Consider the following 16,555-nt stretch of genomic DNA (forward strand, 5'->3'; position numbering starts at 1 on the left):
TTTATTAAAACAGCTCGATGAATAAATGGGACGTATATATTCAATAAAAAATAGTCAACAATAAATAATTACAACACTCTTAAAATCTCCAAGCTGTAAAAAATACTATGAGGAAAATAACGGGATACTATTAAAAAAAAACCACGTAGTCATAATTTCCGGGTTTTTTCTCATCATTAGTCTAATCCTAGCCCGAATTTCAATGTTTCTGATGGTTTAGTAATTTCATTTTGCGTTTCTAGTGCTATGGACTTATATTTCTGGGCCTTCTCCTCGTTTTTCTCCACTCCATCGCCTTTTGCGTACATTTGGCTAACGTTCGCGCAACTATACATGTTACCCAATTTGCATCCTTCCAAAGCATACTTGAATGCCTTTTCCATATTTCTAGGAATGTCATAATTGTCTTTTTCCTGAGTTTCCCCTACTGCACTGCCATCCTTTGCACCTGCTATATAAAGGCTTGATAGATAGTAACATGCCATTCCATTTTCTGCCGCGCAGGATTTCTCTAATAAAGTAGCTCCCTAAGAACGAAAAACTACAAGCCTTATCTCTTGGTGTAAACTGAATTTCAATTTACAAGCTTCAATTTAGGGACAACTTACCTTCACAACATCTTGTTTAACCCCTAAAGAATCATTCTTGGTAACCAATAACACAGCTTGGTTGAAACATGAAAAAGGCTCATTTAAATTACATCCTTTCTCAAAGTAGTCATAAGCTGATTTGTAATCAGATTTTTTTGTAGCTTTACCAGTGAGACAATAGGCGCCATATTTGAGGCAACTCTTGGCAAAGTTGTATTCATCACAGTTGTTTCTATACACTTTGGCTGCTTTTTCAAAATCTTTTTTGATGGCTTCTAGGAAGTCGGCAAGTAAGTGACAAACTAGAAACAATTTTGTCTTTTTTTTGACAGTCGAAAATATATTGAAACCAGAACTGAATCATAACAAATCTACATGTGAATGATTTTAATGATTCCACAAGCAGATTTTAGAGACATTACTTTTCTCAAGTTTAAATAAAATGAAAATTTTAATTACCAAAAAATCTCTTAAAAAGTATAGCAGATGAACAAAATTGATTAACTAAAGACAAAATATCTTGAGTTCTAAAACTCTAGGAGTTACAAAAAATACAGTGTGAACCTTTTTAACATCTCACATCTTGTATCTCCAAATCAAAACATTTTCAAACCTATGCTATATACAGTTCTTTTATTATATTGATACAATCACTCCTTAAAATGTTTCACATTTATCTATTTTCTCAGTTTATCATAGATCGCATTTATTTAATAGCATAAACAGGAAGTACCACATCGTTACTTTCACTACATAAACACAAATTATAAAAAAGTTGTAGGAGAAAAAGGGCCTATGAGTCAAAACAAATTTCTTTTTAAGTTTTGGGTAATAATTAGAAGACCCATGATACTCTTTCTTCTCAATTTTGAAATATAGATTAAATTGACTGAACTTGAAGTTTTAGATCTCCCTACCTTTTAAAAGTAACAAAATGCAAAATCCAAAGCCACATCACACCAATGAAGTCCCAGTTAGGATTAGACGCTACTGCACATATACAATGATAAAAATATGTATTAAATACCATTTTAAACTTTAAATGAACCCAAGTACTAAATAATAATTAAGTATTCTTTGGTAAGCATAGCACTAGTCTTGCCCTTACCTTCAGGTTTCTTCTCGCTGTAACAGCCGAACCTATATTCAATCCCTAGATTATTTAGGTATTCTTTAACATCGCTTTCTGATTTTAAATCATAAGCCATAACTTATTAATTAATAATAATGCTTTAAAATCGAAATAAACTCCAAAATATTCGGAAACCAGGAAAAGAAAGTGTGAGGTTAATGACTATGTTCTTAATGTTTACGTTTGGCCTCACAGATGGCGCGCAATTTTAATAAATTTCTACAATCTTCTAAAACCACAAAGGAAGTGACGTCACAAGACGCTCGATTTAAATTTCATTAACGCATTATATTAAATTATGCGCAATTTTTAAATTAATGTTAATCACTGCTAATTAATTTCTTCCATGAAATTATATGTATTGTCAGAATTTCGGTCACTTGTCAAACTAATAGACAACTTTACTTGTGTAGGTTTTAATTATGGCGTAAAAAATATTATCATTTTGAAGATGTTTATAGCACAGTACATAATTACTATTCAGTAGATTTTTTTGATCTTCAAATAAACTGAAAATTTCAAAGGAAAGGTATACTTTCACTTTGCGGGTGTTTAGAAACAATATTTATATTGCCACTTATCCAAACACGCGCTAAACACCATCAGCCACTCATGTCCAGAATTTATAGAAGTTTAAACAGCCCTCATAATCCATATCCAACATTTTATTTCTGTATATTTTTAGATCGTTCCTTCACATTTTGCGCTATAAATAACTGGTTTGTTTTGTTTATAGAAATCTGACCGTGTCGATTTTTTGCGCAGCGTATCCGGCTAATGCAGTTTTATTAATAATAAATTGATTGAAGTAAATTATGTAAACAAATTTAAGACATCTGATTATTCTATGAAAGAACTAAGTAGTTGATGTTTTTAAGTTTTTGCTCTTGAGCACCAAATACAAAGGTAGAATGGGTGGCTTTTGGCCGTTTTATATATACCTATATGAATTTCGTTGAGGTCCAGACCATGCACTCGACACTCAAGCAGTCTGAAAGAAAGGAAATTTCGTACTTGGAAATGAGCCAGATTTCAGGATAATGGATGTACCTGCTGATATACAACGCACACCTATTGTGATATCTTATGAAAATTTGTATATTTTTCAGTTAATTTTTTATGCAGTTACATACTATGTTGAAAACAATATTTTTGATTATTTTGTAGTGATTGAGAATATTGCGTTTAGAATCTATCAAATGAGGCACCAGTGAAATCATCAATAGTTTTGCTAAGGAACTTAATGTCTTCATTTTTCTTATCAGCTACAAAAGAGCCTCAGACATTAGAAAAGCGATTCCAAATATACCAAAATCTTCTATCTTTAATAATCAAAATTGGCTATTTTGTTGGATCTCCACCGTACATATAAAGCTCAATTGAAGTTGGTGACATCCGCAGCCATGGGCTGGTCTCGCGCTCATTATACTTATTTTAGTTCCAATAATAGGCCACCGTAGCTTTCAGCTTTCCAAGAACTCCCCACAAAGGCTGATGGCCAACTTCCTTCACCAAAAAGTTGTTATTTCAGAAAGTCTAACGAAAAGCACAAAGTGAACGAAAATTAGTACTCTCGCATCGAAAAATCCCGTATATAAATAGAAACTTTGTAATGTTTGGACGTAGTTTGACGTAGAAGGCACATCGGACCGTGCCAGACTGGATTCCGCATCGGATTTTAGTTCATCCACGAATATTGCGTTGTTTTGAATCGAGTGGAGTAAAGAAGAAAATCTTCTTTATTTAGGAAAATAAAGTTTCTCCGAGTACAGTGACCCAGAGAGGCTAAAGCCCCAACTAAGGTATGTCGCATTATGAGAGTTGTGTGGGAGGAGTTCTTTTGTCCGATAACAACAAAGGTCCTAATAATTATTATCTTAAAGTCCTTCGACTATATTGGTGCATCACTTCATTCACTTAGGAAACCATAGCCATGAATGAGTCTTTATAAGCTGCGTTCGGGTATATGAAACTATTTATTATTAATATCGATCACCGATCAAACTCCGCGTGTGGGTCAATGAAATGCAGCAAAACTATTCACAATAAACAAGGGACTAATATTGTTTTAAATGTTTAAGAACAAAAGGTTTTGCACGTGAATCTACCTATGCCAAAGTTATTTTTACTTTTGCATCGCATTTATCATCCATATATTTGCGAACAACACCACCTTTTCGTAAATATTGCTAAATTAGAAAAGGCAGGATGAAGATGTATTTGTGAGTGAAGACCCAAGAGATTCTATCGGGGAAAATCTTGATGAGATGCTTCTTCGCATCAGCTGTGATATTTCTGTGATAAACCAATCTAGGGATTCTTTTGTGATATTTGTGAATATTGATGTGCGGTTATTGAGGTGAAAGATGTGCCTTCTTTGCTATTTGAACGATTATGCGGTAAGTTTCTCAGTTTCTTGGTAGCTTTTTTTATTAAGTAATAAGAATCCATTCAAATCTTGGCCTTTAACGAAAGGATTTAGCGTATTAACATTCTAGAGGGGGTGATGAAAGATAGATTGTATTAACTATCACAATTCCGTAAGTTGCAATGAACCAATAGTTGTAATGGCGAATGACATGAGTTGCATGCCGCATGGAGTGCGAAGCCGGTTTTATACCAGAAGTCAACCGACGCTCACGCTCGCGCTCAATCTAATTTGAATGTATATAAAAGCGAAGTGCTCATATTAGTTCTCACTGGTGGTAGTATTTAGTTTCCTCTAGATACTATATGTGACGGAATTAGCGGATGTATAACCATGAAATACCTTATTTCATTATCAAGAATAGGCCAACGTTTCGACTTCTAGTCGCAGTTTCCATTGACTCTGAAGAGCTACGCTTTAATAAAGCTAAAATCAAGCTACGCCAGACTAACTAACGTTTAGAATACTTGACCTATTGGATATGCACATTGGAACAAATAATTAAAAGAATACAATACATTAGCAACATCAAGAAATGAGGCACTATCCACAAAATTTTAATATTCATAACATAAACGTGAATCTATTATTAACAGAATTTATTGCTATTGTACATATATGTACGATAGTTTTGTCATACAGAATATGCCTATATTGGCATGCAAAATATATAATTATGCACTTTCAGCGAGTATAGAAAAATGCAACACCTCCTTTAAGAAAAGTCCACCTTTTCCTGCTTTCATTGGTAATTTTTAACATTTTCTTTACGACTTTCTTAACATAAATTTAAAATCGAAATGACAGAGAACATATCTATTTTATATGTGAGATGGTATTGTCACCATATAGAATTCATCTAGAGGACCCTAATACTATATACGACGTATATTGACGGGTATAGGATAATGAAAGACCTTATCTCTGTCAAGAAAATGGCGACGTTTTAACTGCTATTCCCAGTCTTTAGTCAAGTTCTTCTCCGTATGAGACCAAATTGTCACCATTATAAGTTAGTAATCTGGAGTGCCCCGAGAAAGAGTCAAACTCATTAAAGAAGCCATGCGGCAATGTTCGGATTCGAAGTATGGCAGGTACTCACTAGAGGCCGAAAAAAGCTCGAGGAACCAAACATCTGACCAACTGACGCCTCTGATATTTCAAAACCTATTTTAAATCTTTTAATGATTACTAACCTCAACTAACCAAAAGAGGCTATGGAGAAAATATACAGGGTGGCACGAAAAATTGGAAAAAACTGCCGTGTTACCGCCAAATGCATCAATAACATCATCGCAATTTATCTTCGGAGAACGGAAATGATACATGTGCAATATGAAAATTTTAGCGGAAAATTAAAGTCAGTCGTAACTTAAGAGCGTCAAAAGCTTTAATTTGGTATGCTGTATGTTCCAAGTTCTATTATATATACTCGGGATATTAGGCAAAATTCTACGTCCTTAACCACATAACTAAAGTATACGTAGCATTGCGCGTATCAGTGAAATGGTCCCAAGTAGACTTAGCTATAGTAGAATTTCTTCAGGAACTGAGCGACTAATTTTACCTAAAAGTACTTGTAGAACAAGATTTAAAGTTAAGATTTTCATTTCTTTTTATGTTGCAACACTAACTGTTATGTCTCTTACGTTTCAATAAATTAGATCAAGATAGAAACGTATGCATGTTTATATACGTTTTTATGTATCAAACCGCCTGCACAGATAGGAAGCTTCGCCAAATATCACTTGTTGATTGGCTCAGACTTGCAAATTGAACAAGTTGTACTAAAAAGCACAAAGGTCGTTTATGTGTAGGTCGGATACATGATTCGGTGACATCAGAATCGGCTTTTGAACTTTTCCTTATGACCTTAAGGACCAAAACCTTGTTTTGTCTATGTTTATCGTCAATCGCCAACTACAGTTGGCATCATCAAGGACTAACAATGGTTTCCTTCACTTACTACTTCTATTTGTTTAAAGTTGCTGTAAGTACTTAGTATTGTTAAATTCTTAACCTTTATCTTGCTAGTGGAAGTGTAAATGTGTGTGTATGTAAATCTGCCGTGAAGCAGACACGTTCTTCACTGAAATCAAACAAATTTTCCTACTGGATACATAAAGGTCTTTACCATGGCGGTGTAATGTTATTTATTTAAAAAAAATCCTGAATATGTGGGTAGAGTATAACATTTTTACAACATTAAATAGAAGCTAATTAATGTTATGTTTAAAACGTTATTTTTGATAACATTTAATGGACATGACCAGAATCCGCCTGGAATGTTGTGTGGCTAATATCTGAAAGGCATGGTAAATTCTCAAATATTGGTATTTCTTATGCTACTATTCAACTCACCATTATGTTACATCGATCAGCCTTGATTTAATAAATATCTAAACTAAAACGAAACCAAATGAACAAAGATTAAAACGCATTAAGCTCACACATTGCAATAAACAAGGAAATTTCAGAAAATGTACAGTGATAATATTTTTTGCCTAATAAATATGCACCTATGCCAGATGCCGATACTCCCAAACAAAGGGTGAAGGTAGGCGAAAAACCGAAAGGATGATTCAAAATGAGTGGTAAATATTATGAAGCTGTGATGTAAATTAATAATTAAAGTGATTAAAATGTAAAGTTCTAAATTTTAGCATTGCGATGAGAATGGATGAGAAACATTTTAAACTAGTAAAAATAGAATAATCATTGAAAAATTGTAATAAAAAACCACCCAATTTAACTTTTTATTTCAATTAGTTTAGTTTTTTTTTTTAAAGTGCGTTTTAATAGATTTATCAGCAGTCAGGAAATTACAATAGATGGGTTCTAAAATTAAATTTAAAATGGTTGATGTGTAATAGTAAGATGGGTAGGAATAGGAGCCCTGATTGTAAGAGTAACGGTAGTTGAATTGCCGCCTACTCATATCATTGTAAGTGTGTATTGTTAAGTGTTACTGAGTAGTATTCTTTATCGTTAATACAAACGGGAATACTAATAATTAAGAACTATGAAAAAGAGTCTACAACACAAAGGACACTAGATATACCATTTCTGTTTAGTTCAAAAATTACCGGTCAAGCAACTCATTAACTTAAGATCAATCAGCTTTGAACCCAATAATTACGTTCCGTTACATTTAGCAGACATGTAAAAATACTCAGCTTATGACTTAAAAAAGGTGGGTCAATTACCCAGCTACTTGTCTTTGTTTCTGGGCCAGTAATGCGAAATTACGAATCATTGACCCGGAAGCGATTTTTGATGTATATCGTGGTTACACCTAGTTCCTTCGAGTGCTTAGACTAGACAAAGTTGGCAATTTGAAAACAGGAAAAGTCTTAACCGCCTCTGAACTTCAACCGCCAAAACCATTTCCTCGATCTCGAAAACCCGAGATATTTTCGGATATTAACTATTTGTTGGCAAACATTACCATCAGCTGTGCCTGTTTCAACAGCCAGCCTTTTGGAAATCTAATCTAATTTTAGGATTTATCGGCAAGGTCAGGGCCCCAATTTTTCATTTTTGCCCTACAATTTTCAAATATAAATATCAATTCATTTTCTACTAATCGTCTTTTTCTAGAAAATGCCTACCGAGTGCATTAGAAACCCGCTGCAGAGGGAACTGGCAGACTCGATTATCCGCATGGTGCCTCTAGACGAAATAAGAATTCTCCTGGCATGTGGTGCTAAGGCAAGTCATCCATCTGGCTTAACACATGCGGTGTTTTAGAGCAGTGTTGGTATAGGTGAACGAGCCAGTTACCCAAGGACTAATGCCGCTGCACTATGCCATATGGCAAAAATACTACGAAGCGGCTCAGCTGTTGCTGACCAGAGGCAGTGATGTTAACGCTACTGATGAATGCGGCTATAGTCCCCTGCACCTCAGTGCTGAGCACGGGTACACTGAATTTGTGCGCCTTCTCTTGAAATCCGGAGCTAAAGTGGACTATCGTCCTGAAACGAGAGAGGAATTCCCTAAGACAACGCATTGTGATGAACCTTTAAGACTGGCCATTAGGAATAAGCATAAGGAAATAGCTAGGCTTTTGCTAGGTAGGTTTTCATGCACTTGCAAACCTCAAGGGGTGACTTTGTGTGAATCTAGAACACGGAGCTGACCCCAACAAACGCTACTTCTTCGGGGCTGAAATCAACTTGGTCAGCGACCTGGACTTTTTGGAGCTTCTCCTCACGTTCGGAGCAAATCCTGATAGCAGGGACAGGTCAGGATTGACTCCGCTGATGAAGGCTGTTCGTCAAGCTAGTGTAAGTCATTTATGGACTGGAATCAACTGAAGAAATACATGCAGATACTTTCAGAATATGGAGGCAGTGTTGCTTCTACTGAAACATGGAGCTGATGTGAATGCCATCGCCGATCAAAGACACGACTATAGGACTGTACGGCTCTGTTCTATTTAAAAATATACAGAATTATTACGTTTTATTGAATTTTCAGGTTCTTCACTACGCAGTGCTATCCGGCAACATCGACATCATACACTTGGTAATTAAGCAGGGAGCTAAGCTCAATTATGACGAAGACTTCGACCTGGGAAAACCGAGCCCACTGGACTTGGCCATTTTGAAGGGCGATCCAAAAATAGTGGAGTTGCTTATAAAATCTGGTAAATTCCTCTCTAACACTTTATTCATTTTTACATTAATTCGTACGGTCTTTCAGGAGCAAACGTTAACTGCAGTTCGCCAATCATTGGATCGCCTCTGCATGTGGCTTGCGCAGAAGGGATTTCAAACCGATATGATATCATGAAGGTCTGTTATTAACCTAATGATAGTCCCTCGGTAATACGTAAATTATTGTTTTAGATGCTGCTAAAGGCTGGCGCAGACCCAAATTTAAAGGTGTTCACCGACGAATTTGACCGCAGCTCCCAATTAAGGCCCGTTCTCGTTGAGTACGTTGCCAGCAATGAGTGTCCCAATCTAGCTGTTATCAGCATGTTGATCAGATACGGATCAAGGGTAAGTTTCCTATCTGTGTTTTTCTGCCAAAATCAATAAATTGTTCAGAGCGATTAAGGAGAAGAGTTTTTTTATTTAGAGAATAAGCCAACAAGGCAGGATATCAAATTTTGATTTCGTTTGCATGCAGAGATGACTAATCCGATTTTGTTCATTATTTCGGGACTTTATAGTCACTCTTCGATAGGGAAATGGATATTTTGGCAGCGTACACTGCTCAGGATGTACAAAATCTAATGTATCATCATGAAGATATTTCTGGGGGCACTAAAATCATGTAAAATAATTAAAAAAATGCTAATAGACCCATAACCAAAAACACACCATTTTCGATATGGTTAGCGTATAAGGAGTCGGGAAGTATAGGTTATAGTAGTATATAGGTATAGGCACAAGAATAACACTACAGGAATTGTTAGTGATATCGCTTTATCATTGCAAACGATAAACGAAGGCTTTGATCACTCTGCCTTGAAATAGACTTTGATGGTCTACCAATTCACTGGTGCTACAGTTTGCATTCACTACATTTACCCTGTGCTATATCTAAGTGTAATCCATTGAATCGACTTTCCCGTTTTATTTGTAGTGAATTGAAATGCTTTAGGGTCCCATCACTCGTTTTCTTGCAAACCTTTTGGTCTATTTTTTATGCATTAATTATGCCATGAATGCTCTGAAAAGTGCCCTTCATTGTCAGTTCGATCCTCAGAATTGGACTGAAACGAATGTACAAATATCGAAAGAGCAAACAAAATCGGAACAATCCTTATCGGAAAAACTGCAGTTCAAGCTCTGATTGTCAATATATCACACCGACCCCATCTAACACCACCAATACCATCCCTTTTTTCTATTCCAGGTGGTAATGAAAACCCAGTTTCGAGACCCAGCAGGCATGTTAAACTGCCTTCACAACGTCGTCACCGACAACTCTATCTTCTTCCTCCTAATGGAGACCTGTGAAGCCTTCGATCCGTGCATGATAAGAAGAAATCAAGCCGTATCCCCAGATCAAAAAGAGAAACTATTAAATTTGGCAAAATATCCACTGACTCTGAAGAAGCAAATCCGGTTGTACCTGAGGAAATTAATGGGGTCGAAACTGATGAACACAGCTGGGGACTTTGATATCCCCGCCTGTTTGAAAAAGTACTTGTGTTTCGATTACAGTTGAAGCTGAGCTGTGGCTGATCATTTTGAACCGGTGGTGATCAATTTGTGATGTTGATTTTAAAATTTTCTCGGGCTGCAGGCGTTATGGCCTATACCTCTTCATGATATGACGGAAACTATGTCTCCAGTTTAATATTTTTTTGTGCCTGGGAAGGCCGCATACGGTAGAAGATGACCACTCTTATTGTGACATTAATTCTAACAGTTATAACATTAAAACTCATTGGTTTGCGTGTTAGAACACTTTTTTATTAACACATCTACTCACATATAATACACCTAATTACAAATTTTATGCGCTATCGGCCCTCCACTTGGCCTTATCTGGATTAAGCTGATGGGTGCAAGTGGAGGTACATACTTTCGCGTTGGCACATGCGACGAACGGGTGATCGTTTAAAAAACCTTAACCGCTAACGTGGCGCCCTAATTAAACCAATTACTATGTACCATTGATTATATTATAGATCACAGATGAATAAACCCCAGACATGCTCCTGAAATTTTAACATCTACTTGAGCTTTTTTTTAATGGTCCTTAATTTTCTTCGCAACTAACTCTTAACTAACAAATTAACCATGGTTTTAAAGTTTACGAAGAGCCGCGATTTCTTGCCTAATAATGCACATTTTAATGCTTAGATGAATTTTAATCTCATATAATAACACGCATCGTATATAGGTCGGCACATGGCATGACCGCGATATCTTTAACAAAATAGAATAATCTGAACAAAATTATAGTGCGGCACTACTAAACACATATTATCACTATAAACTCTGTTATTACTGTTATTTTTCCTTTAACTATACCTCACTCCCCAAGCATTATGACTCAAGGATAGTCAACAAACGTATGAATATACCTAATAAAACTAATACATAGCAAAAGTACCTGCGCATTTATTAACTATAATCGAGCTATAATTAGACTATTATAGTAAAATTATACTGTAGATATGTTTTTTTTGTATTTACAATACATTATAGTAACAATATGGTCCCGCAATATGAGGGCTCGCTACAGTTAAAGGAATGTTTATAAGTCAGCAACATATTAATTGTCTTACAAAACTGATGTTAACCTCCGATTAACCGCTGTATTAATTACTATTTTACTAATATTTGGACATTTTTAACCACCCCTGGATACTCGGTACTAACTAGCACAAGCACTAATTTTAGAAGTAGTGGTCATCGCCAAAAGAAGAACGTACAATGCTGGAATATCAATAGACATGAAGAACTGCAACTACAGTTCCTGTGAAATTATTGGTATTATCTGTGCTGTTGAAGTTTTCTATGGTAGTTTTATATATATTTGTATCCTTACTCTTTGTATATTTGTACCGTTGAATATATAAGAAAATAATCACCTAGTTTTATTTAATTAAAATAAAATGAAATATACAGCATCTTACGGTAATATAAGGAGTAAATTTCTAAAACAATAATACATTAAAACGGACATGTTTAATACAATGAACATTATCACATTGTAATTTTAACATTTAACTATTTCTTAACTAGCATTTCCGCGCCAACTTTCCTAGCATACCCAGTGACGTAATTTTGAAAATTGTGCAAATAATAACAATCCTGATTGGTTAGTTGAATGTCAATCAACTTGACTGTTTTTGACTTTGATAACCAACACTAATAAGAAAATATAAACAAAGATTTATATCAGTAAACAATGTTTCATGAATAATTATGCATTAATTATTACTCAAAACTCTGTATAAAACTAGCGTAATAATAGTTAAAAAGTTAAACATTTCCTACATATACTTTTCTGCGCTTATCAGTTTTTTGATAATTGAAAAAACAAATAATGTCTGCCCACTTACAAGGGGGGCGGGTGGACATTTCGCTGGTGCAGACCGCTGCGTGGGGTAATTTGGCTAAATTGCTTGAAAAATGTCCAGGGACGAAAGCTATAGTGTGGGATAATACACTAGCAGGTAAGAATATAAATAAGTCAGAATTAATTGAAGTATTAGGCAATGAATAAACAAATGCCAAAAAATAATCTAACAAGAATCAGGTAAAAGTGAACACGCCAGATGATTAAAACTATACAAATAAAATAAGGAAATTCTTAACTTTGATTTGGTCAATTGCATTTTAGGCTTATCAAAAGCATGGCTTAGGAGTATTAAAAGTCAGTTGTATGATTGTGACTAAAGCTTGGTTTTACAGTTCTACACTATAGATTATGTTACTGGTATCATGGGAATATCTCTTATTCAATATTTAAGGTCCAGTTGGCTTAATAGCAGAATATATCAGATTAAGTGAACGTTCGGTAAGGAAAATGTATCCTTTACGGCCAATACCTCTTCCAGAAACTAATGTGGATCATATTATATTTATTGCAAGGCCAAAGTTACATTTAATGGACTACATAGGTAAAACTAAGATGTAAATTCGTTTTTTTTATCATAAATTCAACTATAATTCTTCAGCAAAAAATGTAAAAGATGATGCTAAAGGCAGACACAACTCAAAGAAACAGTATCATCTATTTTTTGTACCAAAAAAGAGTTTGCTATGTGAGGAAGCTCTAAAACATCAAGGAGTGTTTGGGAATATGATTTTTATTGAGGAATTCAACTGCCAACTTTTTCCCTTTGATTCTGATGTGGTGTCAATGGAAATACCAGAGGTGTTTAGGTACTATAATTAATTTAACTTTAATGAGACTGTTAAATCTAAAACAATGTTATAGAGAATTTAATATTGAAAATGATCCTACTTACATTTACCAAACAGCTCAAGCCATAATATTTCTTCAAAAGTTATATGGACAAATTCCAAGGGTTTGGGGCAAAGGTATTAATCTACTTTATCTGATACTTTATAAAAATTGAGGTTTGATGGATACTTTAGGAGTTGCTGCAAAGCAGGTTTGGGACCTAGTTACGAGACTCCAAAGGGAGAAAAACAGCAGTAATGACGAGCCTGCAAGAAATGAAGTGTCTTGCATTGATCAAATTATTTTAATTGATCGGTCAATTGATTTGATAACTCCTTTAGCAACCCAGTTAACTTATGAGGGACTTATTGATGAAATATTTGGAATCAATAACACGACGGTAAACTTTCCCATAGACAATTTTTTGAGTAGTGAAGAGAGGTCTACAGAGTCTTTATCTGAAGACAAGAAACAAGTGATTTTAAACTCATCAGATAAGATTTTCGCTGATATTAGGGACAAAAGCTTTAAAGGGGTAATAATTATTTAATAGTCGTGTGTTTTTAATAATGTAAATTTTACCTTGAAAGGCTTCCATGTACTTAGCTAAGCAGGCCAAAAATATAGCGTCTCAAATAGAAAGTACGCAGGAAAAGACATCAGTGCAAGAAATGAAGTTATATGTCCAAAGATTGCCGCAAATCTTAGCGAAGAAAAAACAAATTGCCTTACACACATCTATAGCAGAGTGCATCAAGGAACATACAGATGAACACGATTTTGTTGACATTTTGAAGGTTTTATTAAATATATGTTGACCAATTACAAACTATACTAAAACTATTACAGGCAGAACAAGAATTTTTATTTTGTTTCGAAGTGGACAAACCCAGTAATTATATAGAAGAATTAATAGCTCTAGGAAAACCTTTTATCAAAGTTCTTAGGCTAATTTGCTTGCAATGTCTTTGTTCTTCAGGCCTTAAACCTAAAGTTTTGGAAGGCTACAAGAAAGAACTAGTGCAGGTGAAAATTTATATTTTCTCATGAAAGTATGTTTGGAACTTTCTTTCAAGGTTTATGGTCTGAAGGCCCTCTTAGCCATAACAAAGTTGGAAAAAGTGGGGCTTTTTAAGGTGCAATCCAGTACAAGGCAATATACAGTTTTGAGAAAGGTATTTTATGTAATTTTGTAGCAGGAGTTGGCTGAAGAGATACTTTCAGATGCAGCGTCTTGTTATGGAGGACGTCTCGGAGATTAACCCTACTGATATTTGTTATGTACACACGATTTATGCTCCTCTTAGCGTTCGCTTAGTGGAACAAGTGACGAAGATTGGAGGATGGAAACATTTACATGACGTACTAGGCTTGTTACCAGGTGAGTTTAAAGTATTTATTTTACATTTTGTTTACGTGGTAATTATTGATGATTAAATTTCAGGTCCCACTTTAGACGAATCTCCCTCAATGAGTTCAAACACAGTTCAAAATTTCGATTCTCCAAAGGTTGTTTTAGTGTTTTTCATTGGTGGATGCACATTTGCAGAGGTATAACCGGTGTTTGTTTCCAAATCAGTATGTTTGAAAATTTTGATTTTTAGATTTCAGCCTTAAGATTTTTGTCACAGCAAGAAGACTCAAATGTTGAATTTGTGATAGCCACTACTAAACTTATAAATGGAGATTCATTCCTGAAGTCCATAATTGAGGGATGAAGTTGAATCATTTAATTCATCCTGTATTAATTAAATATAAATTGCAAAAAAGCTAGGATATTATTACAAATTTTATATATTTTAGTTTAACAATAATAAAGGCTGTCATATTTTAAAAATAAATAATGCTTAAAATATTGATTCCCTGTAAATATTTTGGTCCATAATTTTCTCTCTAACAGAGGTCACAGAACAATCTCTCTTGTGCTCAATATTTAATTTATTCCTCAATGCATATATCTGTCTATGTAATGTACAATTTCAAACACCACTTCCACTAAAATAAGTATAATAATCATCCATTCTAGTCGAGTGTGGTGTTTCTCATCCAGGTGATGAGAAATTAATTCTATTAGAGCTACACAATGGTTAATTTTTTCATTCATAACCTGAAAATTGTGCTTTAAGCAGTTCATCATCATAAAATTGGATTTGGTGTACTTGCCTTTGACCTTTTACTTATGGAAAAGTACTGATACACTTGATTGTATATGCTCTCTAACTGTTCATTTTCCCAGTAAAAATCTGGAGTGTCTAAAACATCTGAGCTTAAATTTAAATAATGCCTCAAGGCAAATAGTTCTCCATGCTTTTGAAGGGCTTGTTCCCTTGACATTTTAATTTTCTTCCCTCTTAAACAAATTTTTCTGTTACTTTTAGTCCAAAAACAATTGCAAGTAAAACCTTTTCAAGTCCTCAGTAACATCTTCAATTTGGTCAATATATTTCTCTAAAGATGCTTCCCATATGCCCAATTTAACAGATAAAAACATTACATTGGAAAAGGTGTATTTAACTAATGTTAAATTCTCACTCTCTGCGTTGCTCAGTAGGAATGTGCCAGCTTTATCAAGGCAACTTGCCTTCCTAATACATAAAACCATAAAAACACTCACAAAAACTTCTACAAAATTCCCCTACTTCTCATCTAAGTGGTACTTGTAGTTCATAATTTCACTTTCAGATTGAACAAGCTTTTCTGAGTAGCTGTCCTGTTCATATGATCTTAGAAAGCTAAGAACATTGCTGCTTTCTAAGTCAGTAATGTTCCACAAAACCACACCCCCATCTCTGAAGAAAAATATTTCTCTTTGCTCTTTTCCAACCCTGTATTTAGCCAACTAAAAACCGTCTATAGATAATATATTATAGCATAACATGAACTTACAGCATGGATAACATCATTTTCGTTTGGTATGCACTGAGGGTCATACAAATCTTGTTTTTTCAGGCCACTTATCAGGGACTCAATGTTGAGTTCCTCTGATGTGGCAAATGCCACAACGTTAAATACCCCAGGGGTAGAAACCTCATCTTCAAAAGCTTTCTTTTTTCGTGCAGGTCGCTTTTTTAGTTGTATCGAGGTTATGCTTTCGTGGGGGCTGTTGGTTGCAAACCTAGATAAAAGCGACGGACCGGTAGTGGGTTTTAAATTAAAATTCTGGGATGTTTTATTTGAGAAATTTTTGAACGCTTGGAAAATGAGATTTGGCTTCGCCATTAGAGTCTGGATAGACTTATTACTAAGATTTAGGAACATGGTGTTTAACGACAGCAGCGGTGATACTCAAAGCGTTAATAAAGAGTTCAAGAAGAATGAGGAATAATGAGTTGTTCTTGACCTTAAAGTTGCCGTTTTGATATTTTAGGTTAGGCATTTAAGTAGAGATGGCCAGAATCGAATTGATTCGATTCATTATCGAATCAAGTAGGTTCAATCTGAACATGATAGAGGAACAATAAATAAAAAAATTTAAATTGAATTAACCTTATCATTCTATGATTAATACACATGTACAGTATT

At 34.8% G+C, this 16,555-nt stretch overlaps 4 protein-coding genes across 7 annotated transcripts; 2 read left to right on the forward strand and 2 right to left on the reverse strand.

The window, feature by feature from the left end:
* Positions 1–18: 18 nt before the first annotated feature.
* On the reverse strand, positions 19–1,902 carry Coa7 (Cytochrome c oxidase assembly factor 7). The gene is made up of 3 exons (XM_066288406.1): positions 1,699–1,902; positions 609–892; positions 19–527 (listed from the first exon to the last, which is right to left on the reverse strand). Exons 1-3 carry the CDS (start codon positions 1,796–1,798, stop codon positions 177–179), a joined length of 735 nt encoding a protein of 244 aa, XP_066144503.1. The 5' UTR covers positions 1,799–1,902; the 3' UTR covers positions 19–176.
* Positions 1,903–3,283: 1,381 nt separating this feature from the next.
* LOC136342515 (ankyrin repeat and protein kinase domain-containing protein 1-like) lies at positions 3,284–11,707 on the forward strand. 3 transcript variants are annotated; one of them, XM_066288398.1, is made up of 9 exons: positions 3,284–3,524; positions 7,751–7,861; positions 7,917–8,226; positions 8,279–8,439; positions 8,494–8,574; positions 8,633–8,801; positions 8,858–8,949; positions 9,004–9,159; positions 10,022–11,707. In XM_066288398.1, the coding sequence occupies exons 2-9, from the start codon at positions 7,754–7,756 to the stop codon at positions 10,334–10,336; spliced, it is 1,392 nt and encodes a 463-aa protein (XP_066144495.1). In that variant the 5' UTR covers positions 3,284–3,524; positions 7,751–7,753; the 3' UTR covers positions 10,337–11,707. The 3 variants fall into 3 exon arrangements, with proteins under 3 accessions (XP_066144495.1, XP_066144494.1, XP_066144492.1); XM_066288397.1 differs by lacking the exon at positions 3,284–3,524 and adding an exon at positions 3,647–4,121; XM_066288395.1 differs by lacking the exon at positions 3,284–3,524 and adding an exon at positions 6,084–6,140.
* A 277-nt stretch (positions 11,708–11,984) lies between these two features.
* Positions 11,985–14,903, forward strand: car (vacuolar protein sorting-associated protein 33A). Its single transcript, XM_066288394.1, has 11 exons — positions 11,985–12,299; positions 12,597–12,746; positions 12,804–13,011; positions 13,067–13,170; positions 13,228–13,568; positions 13,624–13,830; positions 13,883–14,059; positions 14,110–14,208; positions 14,258–14,414; positions 14,478–14,584; positions 14,638–14,903. Exons 1-11 carry the CDS (start codon positions 12,170–12,172, stop codon positions 14,749–14,751), a joined length of 1,794 nt encoding a protein of 597 aa, XP_066144491.1. The 5' UTR covers positions 11,985–12,169; the 3' UTR covers positions 14,752–14,903.
* LOC136342517 (required for meiotic nuclear division protein 1 homolog) lies at positions 14,810–16,416 on the reverse strand. 2 transcript variants are annotated; one of them, XM_066288400.1, is made up of 5 exons: positions 15,920–16,416; positions 15,673–15,872; positions 15,436–15,618; positions 15,197–15,383; positions 14,810–15,140 (listed from the first exon to the last, which is right to left on the reverse strand). In XM_066288400.1, the coding sequence occupies exons 1-5, from the start codon at positions 16,289–16,291 to the stop codon at positions 14,979–14,981; spliced, it is 1,104 nt and encodes a 367-aa protein (XP_066144497.1). In that variant the 5' UTR covers positions 16,292–16,416; the 3' UTR covers positions 14,810–14,978. The 2 variants fall into 2 exon arrangements, with proteins under 2 accessions (XP_066144497.1, XP_066144498.1); XM_066288401.1 differs by having other exon boundaries at positions 15,673–15,822; positions 15,920–16,049.
* Positions 16,417–16,555: the final 139 nt, after the last annotated feature.

Source organism: Euwallacea fornicatus, chromosome 12 (assembly GCF_040115645.1).
Source record: "Euwallacea fornicatus isolate EFF26 chromosome 12, ASM4011564v1, whole genome shotgun sequence".
NCBI classification, from domain to species: Eukaryota; Metazoa; Arthropoda; class Insecta; order Coleoptera; family Curculionidae; genus Euwallacea; species Euwallacea fornicatus.